Genomic DNA, 21,993 nt, shown 5'->3' on the forward strand with positions numbered 1-21,993 from the left:
TGTAATTTGGCAAAAAGAGTCAGAAACAGTTAAACACAGAGACACAAGAACAAAAAACGATGAGGTATAAGACAGCAGGGAAAAGAAAAAAGAAGATCGGACGGACTTCATCAGCTTGCCTATTTTTCGTGATTATTTGCGTGTAGTATAGCAAATCAATTACCCAAGTTGTTAGCTTCAGTTTTTAATTGGCTAGAGTTACATGTGGGTATGTAGTGGAGGAAAAAGAAGCTAAATGAATAAATGTGGAGGCAGATAGGTCTGGTAGGTTAACCACAATGCACTGGTGTGTTACCAAGCTAATTAAATAGACTGTCCCTCCTGGCCTGACTCCTCTGTGACAGCAGACCGACAGTGGGGGCTTTGAGTAAGCAAAGGTCTGCTTGTGGAAAACAAATAAGCACTTCCAGGTCATGATCCCGATCTTGCTGATGTGGAGGGCATCCAGCTATTGGGTGCTAGTCATGTCTGCAAAAACTCAGCATGAGAGAAAAAACAAAAAGGAGCACCGCTCATTCACTTGCTTATGGATACAAAGATAATAAAAAGAACTACGATTACTCGCTTGTGAAGCTCCCTTTTTAGCAATATTGGTGCCAAGGAAACTTTCAAAGGGCTGGAATAACCTTGTGTGAGGACAAAAGACATTAAAATCTATGAGCAGGCATCTGTGCCTACTGCACAAAGAGAAAGCAGATGTCAAAAAGACAGCCCTTTAAAACTACAAATCTCAAGCTCTATTTCTGTGTGTGCATGTGTGTCTGTGTGTGCATGTGCATGTATTTGTGTCCTTGCCCTTGGATAAGTCCTGAAGATGAAAAGAACTCTCATAAGAATAAGCACCTACGAGTATAACACATACAGCCGCACAGGTACATAAACAGCCATACATATAATTTTTGCTTTTAAGCAAATAAGGATAGAAAAAGACAGAAAAAGAAAAAGCAAGATAAAAGGCAGACAGAAAGGCAACAAACATTTAAGGATGTGCAGGCATTAGGTGGGCCAAGCACAGTGGGGAGCCTATTGAAGGTTTATTCTCATTCTTTCTGAGTCCACACAAAACCAAAGTAGAGTAGAACAGCTGCTTCTCATGCAACACCTCGTTCTATCTTGTACAAGATAAAAATTTACATTTATCAGAGGTCCTATGCATCTCTCAAGAATCCCGCTATTACCACTTCAACTTAAATGTTAAAAAACAGCATGCCAGAATCAAGTGTATTCTTATTCTGCTGCAATTTAGTGATCATGATGTGCTTTGGAGAATACAGAACAGGTTTTTCACTTTGTAACTGCATTGCCACTGGCACGGATGACAATGTCTTATTAAGCCGTTTTAAGCTGTCTGAGCTGTTAACTTTGAATATTAAGTATACTTCTACAGTCTCAGCTGAGCGCCTCATGACCCTCTGTGAAAGAACTGTGACAAGATGCAAGACACACCTTGCAACGGAAGCTGATAATTACATATCGATCGACCGCTGGATCTGCGCGGGCAGGTAGGAAGGACAGACGAGGGATTATAGGTACTGACCTCAGTGATGCGTGGGTTGGTACACTTCACATTCTTGCTGGACAGGTTCAGCCAGCGGGTCGTGTAAGGGTTGATGGGGGGGCAGTGGTGCCTCAGTGTACACCTTCCCTCACCACTGCACCAGCCACACTGGAATTTCCTCTCTGCCTTTAGACACATGCCGCAGCTGTCCCGCTGGGCTGCACACTTGTACAAGTGCACTGTGGGATGACATGGGCAATACAGTGAACATACCAATAAGTATTGTTGTTATTGTTAAAAGGAAAACTGATACATAGTCTGCTATGAGTAAAATATTTTTCAAAATTCTTAAATACTCTACAAATGATTTGACATGAATACATACAAATGCTTTTGTGACCTCTCACAAAAAAATGCAATATTTGCACCAACAAAAAGATCCCAAAAATGACAGTGTCCATCCTATTTTCTAGCAGATATTGACATCAGCATCTTTTGTTCTTACCTTTAATATTTTCTGGGTTGTCAATAATAAAGTTGCCGTTCCACACCACTGAGAAATCCACAGGAAGCTCACTGATTTTCATTCCTTCATACAGATACTAGAGGCCACAGAGTGATGAAGAGGGAGAAAGAGATAGAGATTGGGATAGAAGCAGAAGAGAGGAGGATTTCAATGGGAAGTCTGGGAATTCGAATCCTCGTGAACCCTAGTGGAGACAGTACTGTGTCCTTCCAATTTTACCCCATACTTACATCATCTCAGTATCTGAGGAGCTGACAAAGTGAAAAGCCACAAGATATGGGACAGCTGGGCAGGAGCTTGAGCTTCCCTCTGGCCTTTATTGATGCTGTGCTTAACTGCCTCCCATGCGCTTAATTCTAGCCTGACTTTCATTGCCCAAGTGTGTTTTTGTGTTTGTGTGTGTGCGGGAGAGAGCGAAAGACTGGAAAGTAAAACATGTATGCCTGTGGTACCTCTGGGAATATACTACAGAAGGCAGCAGTATATTGACTTCTGAAGGCAGACTCGTGCTACAGTCTTCTCCTGTATAATTATCTATGATGATGGCTACTATTTCTCCACTGACTAAATAACATACACACACACACACAAGCATACACATGGTATGGGATTCAGGCTATTATCTGTTTTTGTATACAGTATTTAAAATGTGTGCGTAATTATATAATGGAGAATTACAGACAAATCAAATTACACATCATCAATTGCACTCATATTGTCTCAGAGTGAAAAAGCACTGCACAACATACCGAACTGTTCTGGCACTGTACACTGGAGCTGTTGAAACGGAGGGCAGTGACTCGGTGGCTGACCCCCTGGATGTGCAGGACACACTCGTAGCCCCGCTGGCCAGACTGGGGCTGTGGCAGATTCTTGGCCTTCAGGGTTATAGGCTTCACCTCACCTGCTGGGATCAGAATTTCCTCAGAGCGCACTAGCTGGGGACAGTCCTGGAAGGATAAAGCAGAGATGGTCCACAAAAAAGAAAAATGTTCCACTTTCATGTTTAGCAAGACAACATGAATGGTAACCAACTAACTCAGAGGCTGAGAGGCTGCCAGGCTGCCAAGCTATTCTTATTTCTGTTAATGATAAGAGACAATAATGATTTGGGGCATCAAAAACACCAAGGAGAACAAAAGAACTTTGCAATAATGGTGAAAAAGGAAGATGATTATAAGTAGGAAACACAATATGTGGAATTAAAGTGGAAATTAATTATAAGTTAGAATTTAAAACTGATTTATGTGACCTTGGAAAGCTATGAGCCGCATTGAAATACACATTCTCAAGAGAGGAATTATGAAACTGCTCAATTCGTCAAAACTGAGAATGGTATCAGTAGTCAGTGGTTTAAAGTATTCAGTAATAATGGAGGTCGTTGCTATTTGAAATACTCTGAGAAAACTGCCTTTATGGCTTTACACAATGAAGCTTCAGTCTTAATGGCCTTTAGCTCCTTTAGCTTTGTGAATCTTTACATCTTAAGTCAATTAAAGCATAGATACAATATCATAAGGCGATATTCAAATATACCTTTAGATTGTAGGGTTGCTAAAATAAAATAGCTGTTACTGATGTCACAGAGAAAGGCTGGTCTTTATTCATAATTGTGAGTACTGCATCTAATCTTACCACTGAAGCTCTGTGTGACAAGCACAGCAAATACATATGAACTGAAGCAATGCAAGTGGGCTACTCATATATGTACAGAAGAGTGATTATTAACAAGTTTCTTTTAATACAAGTGAATGGGTTTAAATGAATAAAGGCAAACACTTAAAATCCCAGTAGTGTAAATGTGCATAGCTAGTGACATAGTGATCATTATTGATGTGGTCAAAATGATCTTGTGTCATTGTTAAGACATGTTAAGCTCAGTAACTCCAAGGATAATAGACTGTTAATTGCTATTGCAGAGAACAAGAGCTCTGAATGAGTAGCACCACTTCAGAAATAGAAAAGCTTAGATGGCTGTCTTTCTGAAGACATGCCCCGAGGCTGACACAGAGCTGAAATGCAGTGCAGGAGGCAGGTAGAAAGAAACCGAGTGCAAATATGCACAAGGAAGGGTGAAAGAGAGAGAGAGGAGAAAAGATGGATTAGGTTATAAGTCCGTGTGTCTGTGCATGTGCATTCCACCAACCTCAGAAGCGTTGACCCGTCCCTCCTGGAAGGAACAGCTGGAGGGGTCATGGGTGCACAAGTTGCGGTATTTGCACCAGTGGCACCGGAAGGCACTGTTCACACATGACAGACACCTGCAGGAACACACAAACACACACATGCACACACACTGAGTGAAAGGGGGAAAAAAAAGAACAGTGCAGTCAAGGAGGGACAACGAGTTTGCCAAAGTAGGGGGAAGTGCCACATAGGAAATGAGTTCATGTCCCAAGTGGGCACCTGCTGTTGTTGTGCCCTTGTGGTTGGCACAGTACCTAATAGCTGCTAGGCCAAATTCTCCCTGCATACATTTTCCTCTACCATATATTAATATGTGTGAATAGGAGACTTAGCCCTTATAACCACAATCACAATGAGAAAGAAAAAGATGGAGAGGTGGAGTGTTATACTAGTAATATAGCAGTAATGAGGATAAACGGCTCGAGCCTGCAATTATTATTATCCCTGCATTGTAGTTGAGATACAGTATAGTTTGATTTCACGCTATATATATATATATATATATATATATATATATATATATATATATATATATATATATATAAAACACCCCAGCACGCCCCTCATGGCGGTTTATCCTTCAAGCTCGGGTCTCTACCAGAGGCCTGGGAGCTTGAGGGTCCTGCGCGCAATATCTTAGCTGTTCCCAGGACTGCGCTCTTCTGGACAGAGAAAGCTTGGGAGTCACCGCACCTAGTGCTCCGATTACCACGGGGACCACAGTTACCTTCACCTCCACATCCTCTCGAGCTCTTCTCTGAGCCCTTGGTATTTCTCAGCTTCTCGTGTTCCTTCTTCCTGATATTGCTGTCATTCGAACCGCTTACATCGATCACTACAGCCGTCTTCTTCTGTTTGTCTACCACCACTATGTCCGGTTGGTTAGCCACCACCATTTTGTCCGTCTGTATCTGGAAGTCCCACAGGATCTTAGCTCGGTCATTCTCCATCACCCTTGGGGCGCCTCCCATTTTGACCTTGGGACTTCCAGGTTATACTCGCACAGATGTTCCTGTACACTATGCCGGCCACTTGGTTGTGGCGTGCTCCATGTATGCCTTGCCTGCTAGCATCTTGCACCCTGCTGTTATGTGCTGGATTGTCTCTGGGGCATCTTTACACAGCCTGCACCTGGGGTCTTGCCTGGTGTGATAGACCCCAGCCTCTATGGATCTTGTACTCAGAGCTTGTTCTTGTGCTGCCATGATTAGTGCCTCTGTGCTGTCTTTCAGTCCAGCTTTGTCCAGCCACTGGTAGGATTTCTGGATATCAGCCACCTCCTCTATCTGCCGGTGGTACATACCGTGCAGGGGCCTGTCCTTCCATGATGGTTCCTCGCCTCCTCCTCTTTCTTGGGTTTCTGCTGCCTGAGGTATTCACTGAGCACACTGTCAGTTGGGGCCATCTTCGTGATGTGTGGATGTTAGTTGGGGCCATCTTCGTGATGTATTCGTGGATGTTTCTTGTCTCATCCTGGACTGTGGTGCTGACACTCACCAGTCCCTCGCCCCTTCCTTCCGCTTAGCGTACAACCTCAGGGTGCTGGACTTGGGGTGAAACCCTCCATGCATGGTAAGGAGCTTTCTTGTCTTGATGTCAGTGGCTTCTATCTCCTCCTTTGGCCAGCCTATTACCCCAGCAGGGTACCTGATCACGGGCAGGGCGTAGGTGTTGATTGCCCGGATCTTGTTCTTACCGCTCAGCTGACTCCTCAGGACTTGCCTGACCCTCTGCAGGTACTTGGTGGTTGCAGCTTTCCTAGCGGCCTCTTCATGGTTCCCATTCGCCTGTGGGATCCCCAGGTACTTGTAACTGTCCTCTATGTCTGCAATGTTGCCTTCTGGTAGTTCAATCCCTCAGTTCTGACTACCTTCCCTCTCTTTGTTACCATCCGACACACTTCTCCAGCCCGAATGACATTCCAATGTCATTGCTGTATAACCTGGTAGTGTGTATCAGTGAATCGATGTCTCGTTCACTCTTGGCATACAGCTTGATGTCATCCATGTACAGGAGGTGGCCGACAACCGCTCCGCTCGGCAGTCGGTATCCCGTAGCCAGTCTTGTTAATGATCTCACTGAGGGGGTTCAGGCCTATGCAGAACAGCAGTGGGGACAGAGCATCTCCTTGGTAGATCCCGCACTTGATGGTGACTTGTGCTATGGGCTTGGAGTTGGCCTCTAGTGTTGTGTGCCACATTCCCATTGAGTTCCTGATGAAGGCTCTTAGGGTCCTGTTGATCTTGTACAATTCTAGGCATTCCAGTATCCAGCTGTGGGGCATTGAGTCATAGGCCTTCTTGTAATCAATCCAGGCAGTGCACAGGTTGGTCAGCCTGGTCTTGCAGTCTCGGCTGACTGTTCTGTCTACCAGTAGCTGGTGTTTTGCGCCTCTGGTATTCTTGCCAATCCCTTTCTGTGCCCGCTCATGTATTGAGCCATGTGCCTGTTCATCTTAGCCGATATGATGCCTGACAGGAGCTTCCATGTAGTACTGAGGCAGGTAATGGGTCGGTAGTTGGATGGGACCGGTCCCTTCTTGGGGTCCTTGGGGATCAGGACCGTCCGACCTTCGGTTAGCCATTCCGGTGTCTCTCGTTAACTAGCAGCTAGTTCATTTGTGCTGCCAGACTGCGTGGAGTGCAGTCAGCTTCTTCAGCCAGTAGGCGTGAACCATGTCGGGCCCTGGTGCTGTCCAACTCTTCATACTAGAGACCCTTTCTTGGATATCTGCCACTGTGATGGTTACTGGACCCTGTTCAGGGAGGTCGCTATGGTCTGCCCTCAGATCCACTAGCCACTGAGCATTGCCGTTATGGGTTGCGTCCTTCTCCCATATGCTCTTCCAGTATTGCTCCGCCTCCAGCCTTGGTGGTGCTGTTCTGTTATTGTTCCCTTGCCACTGAGAGTACACCTTCGCTGGTTCTGTGGAGAACAGCTGGTTTATTCTCCTGCCTTCTATCTCTCTGGTGTACCTCCTCAAGCGGCTGGCCAAGGCTGTGAGTCTTTGCTTGGCAGTTTCAAGGCCTCAGGTATGGACAGCTTGCTGTATTTCTTATGCACCTTCTTTGTCGCGCCTTTCTGCAACTCCGTTAGTTGGCTAACCTCCCTCCGTGCTACTTTGATCTTGCCCTCAGCCTCCTTCTCCATGGAGGGTACTGCCCTTGTGGCTGTTCAACTTGTAGCCAAGCATCTCACTGATCACTGCTGCCGTAGTGTAGATCAGCTTGTTAGTGTCGGTAATCGTGGTTGTAGGTATCATCCGTAGTGCTGCATTAACATCATCTAGCAGACCTTCTGAGGGTACTTCACGTAATCTTGGTAACCGGCTAGGGGGGTCCAGGTTTCAAGCTTGGCCATGATCCTATCTTTCAGGTCAGTTCCTCTCGCACTCAACGATCCTTCTCCTATCGCACTTGGGGCTATGTACCCAATCTCGGGTGGGGTGATGATATCTCCCCTGACCTGGCGCCCTGACTCATAACCAGCATTTATGTTGTACCTCGTCAATCTCTAGCTGTGAGAGCAGTCCCTTCTTTCGAATGTTGGAACACTGAGCTACTAGTTGTTTCGCCGTCATTGTGGATGTTGGGTATCGAAGAATCCATAGGTCCTCATCCTATTCATGTAACCCCTTCCGCCAGGGTTACTTGCGTAGTAGCATTCCAACAACGCCCTGTTTTAGTCTCTCTGCCCACCGATGCCTTCTTGTTCCAGTAGCCCACTTGTCGTCAGGGTGCCCTGGTTCCTCAACACCTGACGCGGACCTTGTTGATCCGGGCGACGTCCGAGCCGGCATGCCTTCATATTTATCTGTCTCGCTCATGTCTGCGGTAGGCTCACTTTTAGCATAGGGGGTCTAGCCTTAGGACCCTTACTGGATACAGACGCCCCAGGCAGGAATCGAACTTGCGATCTTCTGCTCCAAAGGCGTGTAGTCTAACCACTACGCTATCCAGCTGCTATATATATATATATATATATATATATATATATATATATATATATATATATATATATATATATATATATATATATATATATATATATATATATATATATATATATATATATATATGTTCTTAAAACTAGTATAAGCACACAAAATGTACAATTTACTTCTGAAATGTAGTGAAGTAGTTGTAAAACAGCTAAAATGTACTTAAATACACAAAAAACAATTTCAATTTTGTATTTCACTAAGTGCACTTTCCAACACTGTCTATACAAACTATATAGATGAACAGAAGGTGAGATGAGTCAAAACAAGAATGGCCAAAGAAAACAAGTAGACGGGAAAATACGAGGTATAAGACATGCTATTCTGCGTGTTACCAAAGCAAACCAAAGCAAGCACAGCACTCACTTTTAACAGACTGTGATGGGATTTTACTGTGCTATGTATTTTTGAGCAGTTGTTCCAAAGGGGTGGGCTGGGGGGGTTGTCACAACTGCTTCTCTCTTTCGTTGTCTCCTTTTCGCACATATGCTCATTGTGAAATATTATCACTGAGGCAAAAATCAGAGTGATCTCTGTCAAGAAGCCTAATTTGAATGAATCAGGCTGATTCACTATCAGAATATGCAATAAGAGGGAAGTAACATAGGAGTTGGTATTACTGAAAGGATGGTGTATGCCCTTTTCAAATGTATGCATATTTCTTTGCGCGTGTGGCTGTGTGCACTGTGTTTGTCATCAACGATTAGCTGAGCTGATGTGAGAGTTGGTAATTGCATTCTGTGCTACTCAGGCAAGGTTCTCAAACAGCAATATGAAGAGAAAAGAGACAAAACACGAAGAGAGAGATGCAGAGTAACACTGCCTGCTTTTATCTAGCAAAGGAGACAATGGCTAAAACATTTTGTTTTAATGTCAAGGGGAGAGTCAAAGGATAATTTGACATGGTAGGATTCCTGAACCCCTGTGATACCCTTTCTCAACTGCTCTCTATTCAGTGATACTCCCAAGTCAATGAGGCCTTTGAATCTCACACAAACAGAATCTGCCACACTGGAATGAAGCAAGCAATTGCAAAGGCACCGCAGACACTAAGATCTCCAATCCAGGGATTCAATTCAACATCACTCAATCAGGGACAGACATGGCATGAAAATGGGCATGAAATCCCCACAGAAGGCCTGTTAGGCAGAAAGCAGAGTGTTTTGTAGTTCAGCATGTTTGAAAAGAATGCTTCATTAACAACACAACACAGAATCTTCCTGTGTGGACCGCGGGGAACAGCGAGCGATCAGATTACATTAATTTTTACAGGGGATATTTTTAGGGGACTGGGGCAGGCTAACGTTAAAGACAAATAGTGATTAAAATCCCACAGCACTGATTTGGTGGTTTCGGGCAGCAGGTCTGGGCATTGTTCTTGTCAATGAAAAGAAAATGAATGGACTCAGAGAGTGATACTCACAGTTGGTGGACGCTGCAGTTGTAAAACTTGACCTCTGTGCTGATAAGCATCTGACCGGTCTCCTTAGAATTCAGCCTCAGTTCAACGCCTGACCAATCTGAAAGAGGAGACACGACATCAACCTTTATTTAACACTCTTTTACTGTTAAAGAGAAGTGAATATGTTCACATTGTTTGCATAGTTGTGAACAGCAGACTGAATTTAGTTTTAGCCTTATTAATATTTTTGAAACGAAGGTTGTTAGCACACATACACACATAAGTTAGAAAGGTATTTCTTGTGTAGTATTGCATATATTTAAATATGTAATATGAAGGAGTACTGCTTGCATTGAGCCCGTGGAAATTAAATACCTGAATTTCAATCTCATACAGAACCATTTAATTAGATGTAAATTTATTTACCTTACTTTGCTGAACAGAGCTCTGACTGTGCTTTGTAAAAAAAAGCAGCCACATTATCTCTCCCTATGAGAACACCAGCTCCATAAATATGTGCAAGTATCTGTTTGTATGTGTCGAGCAGCCTGAATTTCAGATGACATTCAGTGAGTAGGAGGGCTGACTGACCCTTAGTGCTCTGTTCTCTCCACAGCACCTGTTGGGAATCAGGATTTGTTTCACACAAGTCTCTATAGCAGGCACATAACCGACTTCTACTAGTACATATTTGTCTCACAGGATCTGACAAAGTCATATAGAGGTCATATCTGCACAAAACTTCATCTAAGACCATTTTATTTAGTGGACAAGAGTGCCAGCTATTTTCTTTAATGAGTTCAGTGTCTTCACAGTTTATCCTGACCTCTTCTCCTGCCCCTTCACATAATTGTATTTTAATTTGGCCTCTCTCCTGTATTTTCTATCAGTCTCCACCTTCTTGATATCCCCTCCCCCGCTTCCTTTCTCCTTTCTTTCCTCTGTTCTCCTCAGATCAAGTCAGCACGGCACAATCAGTGTTGATGTGCAACAGACAGAAAGACTTGCTAGGGGGACAGGTGACGGAGGTCAGGAGGAGAAGGCCTCAGGGGAAAGCATGTGAAGTAAAAACGAAGGTATAAACAGCTGGATGGATAGCTTGATGGATGGAGGAAGGTCTTACAGGGGGGATTGGCTGACATTTACCTGGGGGAGAACATTCATATTAGTGCCTGATGCACTGGTCCCCATGGGAGTTCTGGGCAAACAGGTCTGTCATTTACTCACAGGAAAGAGGATTACCAACCCCCCAAAACACACATTGACTTCCATACACTGCATATTATATATTATTCAGGCAGTTTAGTTTTGTTATCCTGCAGCCATCTTTCCTTGCAAACAAGAGGCATTTATTGTCAAACAACAGATGTTAATATTCACAATGATATACGCATTTGCAAATAAATGAATGCCTGAGCCAGAGTGATATATTTGTGCCCTGTTTTTACAATAGAAGTTCATGAGATTTCCAACAATCATATAAGAGAGGTGATTGGCATACCTTTACACCAGATCTAAAAGCAGTCTTCCTAGTTTATTCCAAAGAAGGTGTCATGTGACATGCTCGTTTTGTGGAGTTCAATAAAATTAGCCAATTTCAAATTTTCAAATTCATCAGGTACCAGTGGAGGTAAAGAGCAAACGCACTGTCTATGCAAAGACTGGAATCCATCAAATCAATTTACTCCGTCTAATTGATCCCTGGCTGAAGAGTAGAGTAGAGTAGGGAATGGTCTACTGTTAGACCATGGACTAGTGTTAGACCATCCCCTATTAGCCAAATCTAAGGCCAGACATTAAGTGCAATGTAGCTGGACCACAGGCCAGGGGATCTCATTTGGATCCTCAAGCAGATTTAAAGTAGCCGGGGTCATGTGTTCAGGCACAGTTCACAGCAAAACAACCGATCCTGAATCAGTGGGTGCTTGTTATTTAGACAGCCCCTGAATAAACTGGGAGTGCTGGATCACTAAATATGTTTCAGAGTTTGTACACGTGCAGCTGAACAGTTAGCCCAGAGATTTGTAAATGAGAGGGAGGGACATATCAGAATCCAGCAAAGGCTGTGTTTTGATGAGCGTATTGTTGACTGCACAGGAAAATAAGCATTTTCACAACTAAGCCATTCATCAGCTTGCATTGCAAACATGGTAATATATGTGTGTCTGTTTTCTGTATCTACCTTGGTCAGTGGGGATGAGAGGGACATCTTTAGCAGCAGGAGATTTGCAGAGTATCTGGTTGCCATTGACCTGGCCCTCTACTTCTGTCAAGTTGCCAAACGAGCAGGTGATGCCGGCAGAAAGGTCTGGAACATCGCTCACCTTCACTAGCAGCTGCAAATGGTGTGAGATGTTTTTAGTAATAAAGTTTGCTGTACACGTCTTTTTGAGAATGGATCAAAATGGACACTAACACTAATGAAAACAAATAACAAATTGGTAAAAATTCCCTAAAACTTCCCCATACCTTGAGCTGACTTAGAAGACTAATGCGTGATACGTCAGATAAATAGAGGAAAACACATAACCAACATTAACAGTTGCATCTTTGATAAACAAGACATGAAAATCTGAGATGAAATTATAAAAGGAGACAGTGGCTTAAATTCAGCAGCTCTAGTCAGGATGAGAAAAGAAAACACTGCTGTTGGCAAAGCTGTCCGTCCACTTTGCCAAGAACTGTTTCTGCATCTTAAAAACAGCATAATAAGGGGAAAAAAGGTTTATTTAGAAGCTAATCTTATTTCTTTCTAGAAGGCATCATTCCAGAGGTAAATATCATGACCCACTCAGAAGCAGTAGAAGCTACATGGAGGAAAAAATGGGGAAAAAATATCACATGGCACATTCTACTTTTTCTTTTACCTTTCTTTAGTATTTAGAAGGTGAGACAGATACAAGAAAAAAAAAACTACACACAGAGACACACATATGAACTGCACTACACAAGTGCCGATGCACATAAAGGCGATTGAAGTCATTCTCTGGAGAGCAGTGACACTGTGGCTGGAGCATTCAGCTGCTGTTCCTATAAATAAATGTATTCTGTGCAGGGTGTGTGATCTGGCTCTCTAGCCAAGAGAGGCAGTCTGGATAATTATCACCATGGCATTTCACAGCCTTGTTCCATTAGCTGTTATTTTTGGGCCATACCGTTTGAAGTTTCTCTTTGTTTTATCTGCCTCTCACTAAACACCGCAGGGCTACTGGGACAGGCAAGGCAGCTGAGCAGCTTAACTGTAGGTCTTTTAAGAGATGCTGACTGTCTCAGTGGCTGACTACACTGCCTCCCTCGTTAGCTGGCTTGCTCTGTTACCCATCAAGAGGATGGATGGTTTCTTTTATTTTTTTTCCTGCTGAGGACCTCTTGTCTTTCCCTGTTTTACTTTCACCATGTTTGTGTTGCTTCACTCTGAGGTGTCAGAGAGATCCTTGATTACAGCAATCACAGCAATCAATGTCTTTTGTTCAATGCAGAATTCCCTGAGTAACCTCTCTTACAATAATTAGCTCTCATCGTCCTCAGACACACATATACAGATAAACACTCAAAAATTGCTTATGCAGAAATTGTCTCACACACAAAAACACAGACACAGTAAGCTATTACACAAAATAAGCTTGTTTCTGAGAGTTAAGATTTTGCTCTTTTCGTTCGCTGGCTTCCTTTCACCACGATGGTAGTGGGGGTTTTTGCTGCTTGGCAGTCACCAGCCTAATTGGTTGCAGATTTCAGCAAAGGTAATTTCATTGTTTTCACTGCCTTTTCTATCTGTCCTGGTGCCCACTTCAAGAAGCTGCGTTGTCATGGTGATAGCAGTCTACCCCTGTGGAATTTGTGAACTGTGTGAATTTGAGTGTTTTGTGGTTGGTCAGATGACCCCGTTTCTGATGTGACAGCAAAAGGGGGGGTTGGTGAAACTGTTAAAATGTAATAAACTGCTGTTTGCAAAGTGGACAACGGGGGCAAGGTGTGCTGAGCATTGGCTTGAGGGTGAGATATAATTTGGTGCAGGGTGAGTCAGCGCAAGAGCCAACTGCATGTTAACAAGATTTTTATTTTTTTATGTTTAACCACAGAAATAAAAAGGTCAGCTCACCAAAATACATGGAAGAAAATGTGTTGTCAATTAATCTATAAAGAGGTCTGGAGAGGCGTGCTAAAGAGATCTTCTTGGTTGTTGGTTTCTTACTTGGAATAAAATCCCAAGAAACCATTTAAAAATCTGTAATGCAGCCATTCTCGGCTTGAAGATTCACATTTTAGTCCACTTAAATTGTTCTGAACAGCACAAAAGTATTTCATGTATCTTAATACATCTATAAGTCAGTGTCTTACATCTCATACCATTTCAAACCAAAGACATTTTTTGTGAACAGGCTGAAAGATGTGAATAAAATGACCCATTAACAGTGTGGATTGTGCATAGATGTACAACAATCTCCAGAATCTGGACAGGCAGATCCTTTCACTGTTGATCTTTGCGTGCTTTTACTGAATCCATGTAGAAATACTGTGCTGTACTCAACTGCACTTGGACAACTTTAACGCCTACACACCCACCCACACAAACATGTCTTGGCACACATATTGACTGCTCTGTAAAAAGTGAGCATATGTATGCTGAAACGCCCACATAAAGCCCTTATGAACCTTCCCATCTAATGTTTATGCATCAACCAAACTCAAGACTAGATGAACAGCTATGTGGGATCATTTAAAAAACTTCTGCTTTTGTTGCGTGGGTTGGAAATACGTAGATAGCAGCTAATTTTTCATTTTTGACTTTGCAAACAGTGGTTGATATTGCAGGTATGTTGTACACTGTGTGTAGGATTATGCATATGTGTGAGCATGTGCATGTGTTTGTTTGTGTGTAGACTTACATGTACGCTAGGTTCTGAGACGGCAATGCTGTCCGGATACACGGTTGCCTTCACGCACTGATTGAGCGAAGCAGCAAAACGGTACGGCTCATCCGCACGTTCACATCGATTCCTTTGAGAGCATCTGAACAGAGAGGAGAAAGGACGGAGATAGAAAGAAGTTACTGATATTTGCTTTTCAATGCTATCGGTGATATCATATAGCACTGAAAAAAATATGCATGTCGGATATGATAGGAAATAGAGGAAAAACAACTTATTCCATGAATAAAAAGTTACAAGAAAAAAAAGTGCCGCCAAAGTGATGTGCAATGAAAATATGTGAAAATGAAACTCAAACAACAGTGTTACAATTATAATGTATAAATGTAACAATTATGACTGGAGGGCAAATGAGAAATTGTGACAATTTTAAACTCCTTCCAAAAACAGAAGGAAGACAGGAAGCATGAGGATTGTCAAAGATGGTGAACACTGTCTAGGGAAACGAATATTAAACAATGCTGTAACAGAAATAAAATAAATATCCCGCAGCAGTGCTGTAGGGTGATGTAACACTGTCACTGTCTCAACACATCAATAGCCGACTTTTGTCACAAGCCACTACATGGGGACTTACGAGTCCATAATCATCCACCTTTCGATGTTTCCCAAGCTTGTTTTAGGACATCTGAACAGATCAGTAACAACCTACAAAAATCACACCAAACCCTTGGGGCTTCTTTGCTCACTTTTCCTTGTTTTGTGCTTTTCTGTGTTAGTCATCCAGATTTGTTTATTTTGTGATGATCAAGGCTGTAAATGTGACATGCTCTACATTCTGGCTATAAGTTATGTTGCTGTTAACAGACTGTGTTTCTCTCTTGTTCTGCTAAACAGATGGCAGGTTGAAAAATTATTTTAAACATTTTTGCTGTCTTATTGGATTGGTTAAAAACACCAGTTACAAAATAGCTCATTCTCATAAAGATATCTTATGAAACTCACATCATTAATAACAGCTGATCTCTATTATAAACATGTAGGTGACTGGGTATGCATTCCCAATAAACTGCAGCGACAAGTGGTGGCACAGAAGTGGATGCACAACACAGCTAGATTGCCTCCTTCAATCACAGCATAACTCTGTAGATGTAACTAGTACAAATTACAAGGCGTTCTCTCATAAGAGATCTTAATGGTCAGACTGTGTATCAAGTATCACAAGAAACTGCCACATCTCTCATTAAAACTGTGCCACCTCCCACCACTTATTAAAACTGTGCGGTCTCTCCATCCCATTACACCAAAGCCTCTCTATCCTCATCCAACCCAGTTGTAGTGTCTGGCTAACTGGCTGACTGGCCACAGTAGCTCTAATTGGACTCTAAAGGGTCAGCTACTGTCCATGGTGCTGATGTGCCACTACAAGCTCTGCTATTCTCTCCTGGTTGCTCTGTGTGTGTGTGTGTGTGTGTGTGTGTGTGTGTGTGTGTGTGTGTGTGTGTGTGTGTGTGTGTGTGTGTGCGCGCTGTGTGTGTTCTGCACCGCATCATGCTTCTTAACCACATACTCTCACATATACTGACTCTAAGCTACATCTTCATCCACAGCCTCTGTGTGCAATTATGTTGTCAGAAGTTCACACTACTAGGCACAAGTACACCAAGTTACACACACACACACACACACACACACACACACACACACACACACACACACACACACACACACGTATAAACACTAATATTCCAAGCACTCCCTAGGGAATTTAGAGAGCAGAAAAGTGTGGAATTATTATAGTAGCGAGAAATCTCCCACTGGGAAAGGAGGGTCACTGCAGCACTTTTTCATGATGATCACCTGCTTTTCCCCTTCACTACTTTGGTAACTATACTTTAACTTTTTAATATTGATGGGTTTTTTTGTTACTTTACCTTTTCATTTCACACATTTGACCCCACTGCTGGTTCATTTGCCTCGGTCTTTCTCTTCCCCTCCGTCTTTCGCTATTATCAGCCCAAGACACTCCTTTTTGTCTTATTCTATCACAAGTTAAAATTAGTACACCTTTCTTAGGCAAGGTATTACTCTGCCTGCAATTTGGTGATTCTTTTACATTCACAATGGCAGGAGAAAATGATACTTAATGTGCTTTCAGGTGTGGGCTGCGGCACGATGTTTTATGCATGTCTCCAAGCTGTATGGGTACAGATGCAAAACCTGGGCAGTCATTAACTGACAAAAAGCTCTGCATTGATTTTCCTCAATGTGAATCTCTCTCTTTTTTTTTTTTTTGTTAAATAAAATTCATTTCAGTGGGGTGAAGTAAGATGAGAGCGCAGCAAGGGGGTGAGGCAGCGGGGGTGGAAGGCGTGCAGGATGGCTGCTGTTGCCATGGTTTCAGGAGATGGCCATTATCTCTGTGTAGTTAGAAGCTGACCCCTTGCCTCTCTCATTAGCTGAAGTGCATGCCACTGAGTGTTGACTACAATCCTGCCTTCCTCATATTCCCCCTTCTGACCTCCTGCCTTGTAGATCTCCCTTTTTCTCCTGTCAGTCAGTAGTTTCACTCATGCTTAGTGTCCCATCACTTCATACCACAAGTGTTCTCTAATGTACACCTTCCCAATGCAAAGATGGGCATTACAAATATGTTTACCTTTTTCAATTTCCTGTAATAAGCAACTGAAAACTATTTTTATTCCAGCCAGAGCTAGAGGCGTCAGATTTTGGTTAGGCTCCTTAAGCCCTGTCCAGGGTGCTGAAATAGCTCCATGCACCATCATTAGCTCTCTCTGGTATCTACAAGTCTTCTGCAGAATACAAAAGAAGTTGTGAGTGGCAGTCCCATTTTGTGCAACCATGGGAGGTGAGTTGCTAAAATGCACCCCTAAAATTGAGTAGAGAATATTGTTTACTACTGTAGCAGTTTGTTTGAGCTACACTGTTGTTCAGGGTGTAAATCTGACATAGTATATGCAATGTAATTCACTTTTAGCAACTTATATCTAATGTACAGCGTAAGGTGTAGTGTTGGTCGAGGAAGCAATTTCTATAGTTGGTAGGGGTTATGATAGCAGAGGCCAGAAATTGGGGTCCATTCCACCAATGTCTGCATCTTATTCTGTTGCCTTAGAGAGGAAATTACACTGTCATCTCTTCTCCACCGTGTCTTGACAGACACACAGGCGTACGACGGGTACAGAGCATCATCCCTGCATACAAACTAAAACAGACACATAAGAGGGCATGACCACATACAAATCATGTATACTCAAACCCTCTGGAAATTACATATGCATAATAGCATACAGTGCCTCGCACTTAATCTTTCACACACATCGCGTAATAACATAAACACACATATGCACACACTCTGGTCTTGACAGCAGAGAAGCAGGAGAGCCAGGCCACAGGGAAAGATTGCTGTTCTTCCATCCCTCCTCCCTTTCCCCTACAACATCTTCAGTGTGAAGACCTGTCTGATTGTAGCCCTTGCTGTGAGCACCGTGTTTAAAAACAGGAGGAGAGAACAGAGGGGGAGCCACTTTAAAATCACCTTCCCGTTCCACCTCCCCTCATGAGAGACAGACCACATAACGCTGCGGAATTTAAAAGCATAACAGACATGCTTTGGTGGCAGGGCAGGGGGGATTGGGGAAAGGAGTACAGCGGGAAGCTATAAAGGATGTACAGAGAGACTTAACTGGATGTATATTGAATATTTGATGAGCTTAACAAAGCTTTACTAGTTTTAAGTGGCAACCCATTATGTTAGAGAATTGCTGGCAGGATTTGATTTGGCTGAATGGGAGCGTAGACTGGGGACTGTGTGCTTCATCAAATAAACTTGTTAATGTAAATGTGCATAAAGGCTGACTGCATTGGGTCTTTGGCTTTTTAATATGAAAAGCAGACTCAATAGGTGAGCAGGGATATGTCAGGCTGTGCTGTACTGTGCTGGGTTGCTCACTGTGTGACACACACATAGCCTCACACCCCTTCTCTAGTGTTTTATCCTCACTTTAACTTATCCAGTCCATTTGTTTCTTACTGGTCCATTTTTAAAGTATCGGAATACATTTAAACTTCAAGAAGTACTAAAGAAAGTGAAGAGGGAGACAGGAAACTCCACAAGTCGATCTGTGTGCTTTGGCTGACATGTACTTTGAAACACAGAGTTCGTGTCAGGGGTCAAACCAACCACTGTAGCTCTTAGCCTGTCTCCAGTGGTGACTGATAATGTCACAGCAGGGCACTGCCCAAAGGACCCAGAACACAGCAAGACCACATCTCATTCAGTCTATCTTGAAGATCTTGAAACTACTGTAGTGTAAATTCAGTCTGTTTATACAAAACAAGAATAGTAGAGCACCCATGGTCAGATGAACAAACATGTCAAGGTTTATGCAAACCCAGAGTGTCCCAGAGAATTTAGGTGAGGCTTAGAGGGGAGTAAAAAACAAATATATATATAAAAATATAAAGAGACCGTTCCTCAGTGCTCAGCATCAAGCTATAGCTTTTTTTGTGTGGGCTGAGCAGAGAGAAAAAGAGAAAAAGGGAAAAAGTCAGTGGAAGCAGTGCAGAGATGGAAGCATCTCAAAAAGAAAATCAATGAGCAAGCAAGAGATACACAGTAGGTTTTTAGGATCATTAACTGTATAATATGTTGCCCGCCTACATATACTGTACATACTGGTGCAGTATTTCTGCATGTTGCCAACCTGTATTAGCTCTAGTTGCTAGAAATCTATGGAAATATCGATAGATCTGCATGTTTGTGATCGATATCTCATTAGGCACAATTGGGAAGATGGATGCAGCTTCCCTCTGACTGCTAACTGAGGCTTTGGCTGATGAGTTGGCCATTAGACACACAATCTGACATTCACAATGGACTGAGGCAGCCATTTTCATTGCTAGTCTAATTGGTGTTGCCACTGTGAAATTAGAGGAAATTTTATGGTCGTTGGGTGACACAATTTGCAGCGAAGTAATAAACATGCCACATAAACTAGAGAACAATAGTTTTAAGAAAGAAGTTTGCGGGGTTTTGTGCGTGTGTCTGTGTGTGTGTGTTTTAGCAAACACATGCATGCAACACCAGTCAAATATGACTATTTTCTAGGTTGATGTTTCCTGCATCAATATATGCTGAGCACCCACAACTTTAAAACCAATGACAGAAAAGCAAATAATACTAATCCTCTTGTTACACTGTAATGCCCAGCTGGAAAGCCTTTGGTATTGATATTTGTGTGGGTGTTACCTACTGTTGCAGGCCAATCACAAACCCCAAAGGCAATAATATTCCCAAGGAAGATAATATGGACTACTACATCACAAAAACAGCTTAAAAAGTCAAATTCGATTCCCGAGCATGACCGCCAACCAAACTTCAGAGGTCACGATTCAAATGAGCAACAACAGGATGCAAAGGAACATGCCCAGTCCAGAGAGGTCCCATTCCCTGAGCCACAGGACCCAATAGATCCACTGCTAGACAGGTAGACAGGCAGGTACCTGACCGAAACGGTTTTTGTAGTGATTTTACTGAAATAGATTTGGGTGGATTAGCCACATACAGTCAGACAGTATAATACCGTGTAGTAGTGACATATTATTCTACTCAGAGCAGCCCTGAAATGCTGACTCATTCTCTGCTGGGGTCTACTATACTTCTACCCTTTAAGCTGTCACCCTCACAACAAACACTAATTTTGACACAGTGAACGGAATTCCTTATGCTTATAATACATTACTGCAACCAGCCACTGATTGCAACATTCATAATACTGCAAACATTATTTAATACTATAATGGTAAAATATTAACCTTGAACCTGGTACCCTTTTGGACAGAACTCAAACTTGTTACTAATCCTGACAAATCTCAACGAAACCATTCAGCCTCTCCCGGAATGTTGGAGTGAGCTGAGAGGATGGAAAGAGAATGGAGTGATATGGGACATTTTGAGATGGAAAAGCCTCTTTTGGGCATGATTAGAGAGCTAATCTAACAGCAGCGAGATGCAGGCTAAGGGAGGGAGAGGGAAGGGGGGCGGGAGGGGAGCATCACCATAACGCCATGTTTTTGGATTGTGGTCAGACGAAGGCTGAACTACCCATTCACAGGACAGCGACTGAAGAGCGCTCGAGATGATGAGCTCCCTTTGAGCAGCAATCAAAATGCTGCTCCGTTTTGTCGGCCGATGAGTGTACGAGAGCATCAAACACTCTCTCCCTCTTTCATTCTTCCCTGCTCATTCTTATCCTCACTCTTTTTTTCCCTTTTTGGTCTTCGTGCATTCAGTGAATGCCTAGCAGCTGCTGGTAATTAAAGGACTTTAGAGTCTCACACCACATTGGATCAGAGGAAGAAGAAAGAGTAGAAAGACAGGGAAGACAGAAATGCCACTTCTGGTCATCTCAGTGCCTCCTTCTCCCTCTGCAACATTCTCTCCTCATCATTGCTAGCCAAACTAATGTCTCTCCGTGTTCCTAATTAGCCACCTTAGAATGCCGCACTTCAATGAGCATGCACATGCAAACATAAAGAAAATAGTAGTGGGTTGCGGGGCAGGAGTTGGAGAAGAAAAGAGGATGGATATCGTGGATGACAGCTGTAGAAGGAAGGAGGAGGGTGATCAAAGCAAGGGGTGTTTATATGTGGCAAGCCAACCATCTCTGGAGTGTGCAAGGGCTGATTCCAGAGGGGAGAGTGTCTAAATAGGAGACAGCAGTGAGCCACGCTGGGCTGAGGAGATCAGTAGAGTGGAATAGTTTAGAGACTAGTTTTGCTATTAGGGTAGTGGGGAAGATGCAAACATGGGAAGATGGAAAGATAATTTCACAAAATCAACAATGGCTTAGACATGGATGACAGAGAATTGGAGAAACTGAGGGAAAAGGGGGATGATGGAAGAGAAATCACAGCTGAGGATAGAAAAAAGGCTGGCAAGAAATTTAATTTCTGGGTGTCTGGGATGAGGTGGGCGCTTCACCAGAAGGGTGCAGCTGCTTTTCCTTAGTGGTATTTGACAAATACCTTCTTTAATTGTCAGTTATATTGTGCATTCATGTCACCACGCTAACTACACTAAAGCCATAAACTGGTTTATAGATAATTGTTATCCTTTTTATGCTGTGCAATTACGTATGTTTCATTTAAAATCCTGTACAAATTTCTTGGCTTTCAGTTAATAAGTGGGTGTTTTGATGAAGTAGTCGAAGTGGACAAGATTACATCATCTCCTAAGCACTCAAGCAACACTGATAATTCATTGCAGCTAACAACACGAGATGACATTTTTCTGCTTTTTCTGAGGTTTCCCTGTCTGATGACGTGTATATATATGAGCTGCTGTGTTGACAGAGGCGTGTAATTGTGAGGGGTGGCATGTCGGCTTTGTGCAAGAAAGAACAGGCTGAATCAGGCAATGCTATGTTAAGACATATTCAAAAATATTTTCTTCAGTGTTTATTGCATCTTCTCTTTGTGCCACCT

The 21,993-nt window shown here is 42.9% G+C and overlaps 1 protein-coding gene across 1 annotated transcript in view; it reads right to left on the minus strand.

The window, feature by feature from the left end:
- The window catches only part of plxna2 (plexin A2), a 163,536-nt gene that overhangs the window by 47,951 nt on the left and 93,592 nt on the right, over nucleotides 1-21,993 (minus strand). The window contains exons 6-12 of the mRNA XM_039604756.1: nucleotides 14,503-14,626; nucleotides 11,796-11,949; nucleotides 9,635-9,731; nucleotides 4,171-4,285; nucleotides 2,774-2,974; nucleotides 2,004-2,100; nucleotides 1,538-1,737 (exon numbers count right to left, since the gene is read on the minus strand). Of these exons, the coding sequence (XP_039460690.1) occupies nucleotides 1,538-1,737; nucleotides 2,004-2,100; nucleotides 2,774-2,974; nucleotides 4,171-4,285; nucleotides 9,635-9,731; nucleotides 11,796-11,949; nucleotides 14,503-14,626 (988 nt within the window). The remainder of the gene's footprint in view (nucleotides 1-1,537; nucleotides 1,738-2,003; nucleotides 2,101-2,773; nucleotides 2,975-4,170; nucleotides 4,286-9,634; nucleotides 9,732-11,795; nucleotides 11,950-14,502; nucleotides 14,627-21,993) is intronic.

Source organism: Oreochromis aureus, linkage group 20 (genome assembly GCF_013358895.1).
Source record: "Oreochromis aureus strain Israel breed Guangdong linkage group 20, ZZ_aureus, whole genome shotgun sequence".
In the NCBI taxonomy this organism is placed as follows: domain Eukaryota; kingdom Metazoa; phylum Chordata; class Actinopteri; order Cichliformes; family Cichlidae; genus Oreochromis; species Oreochromis aureus.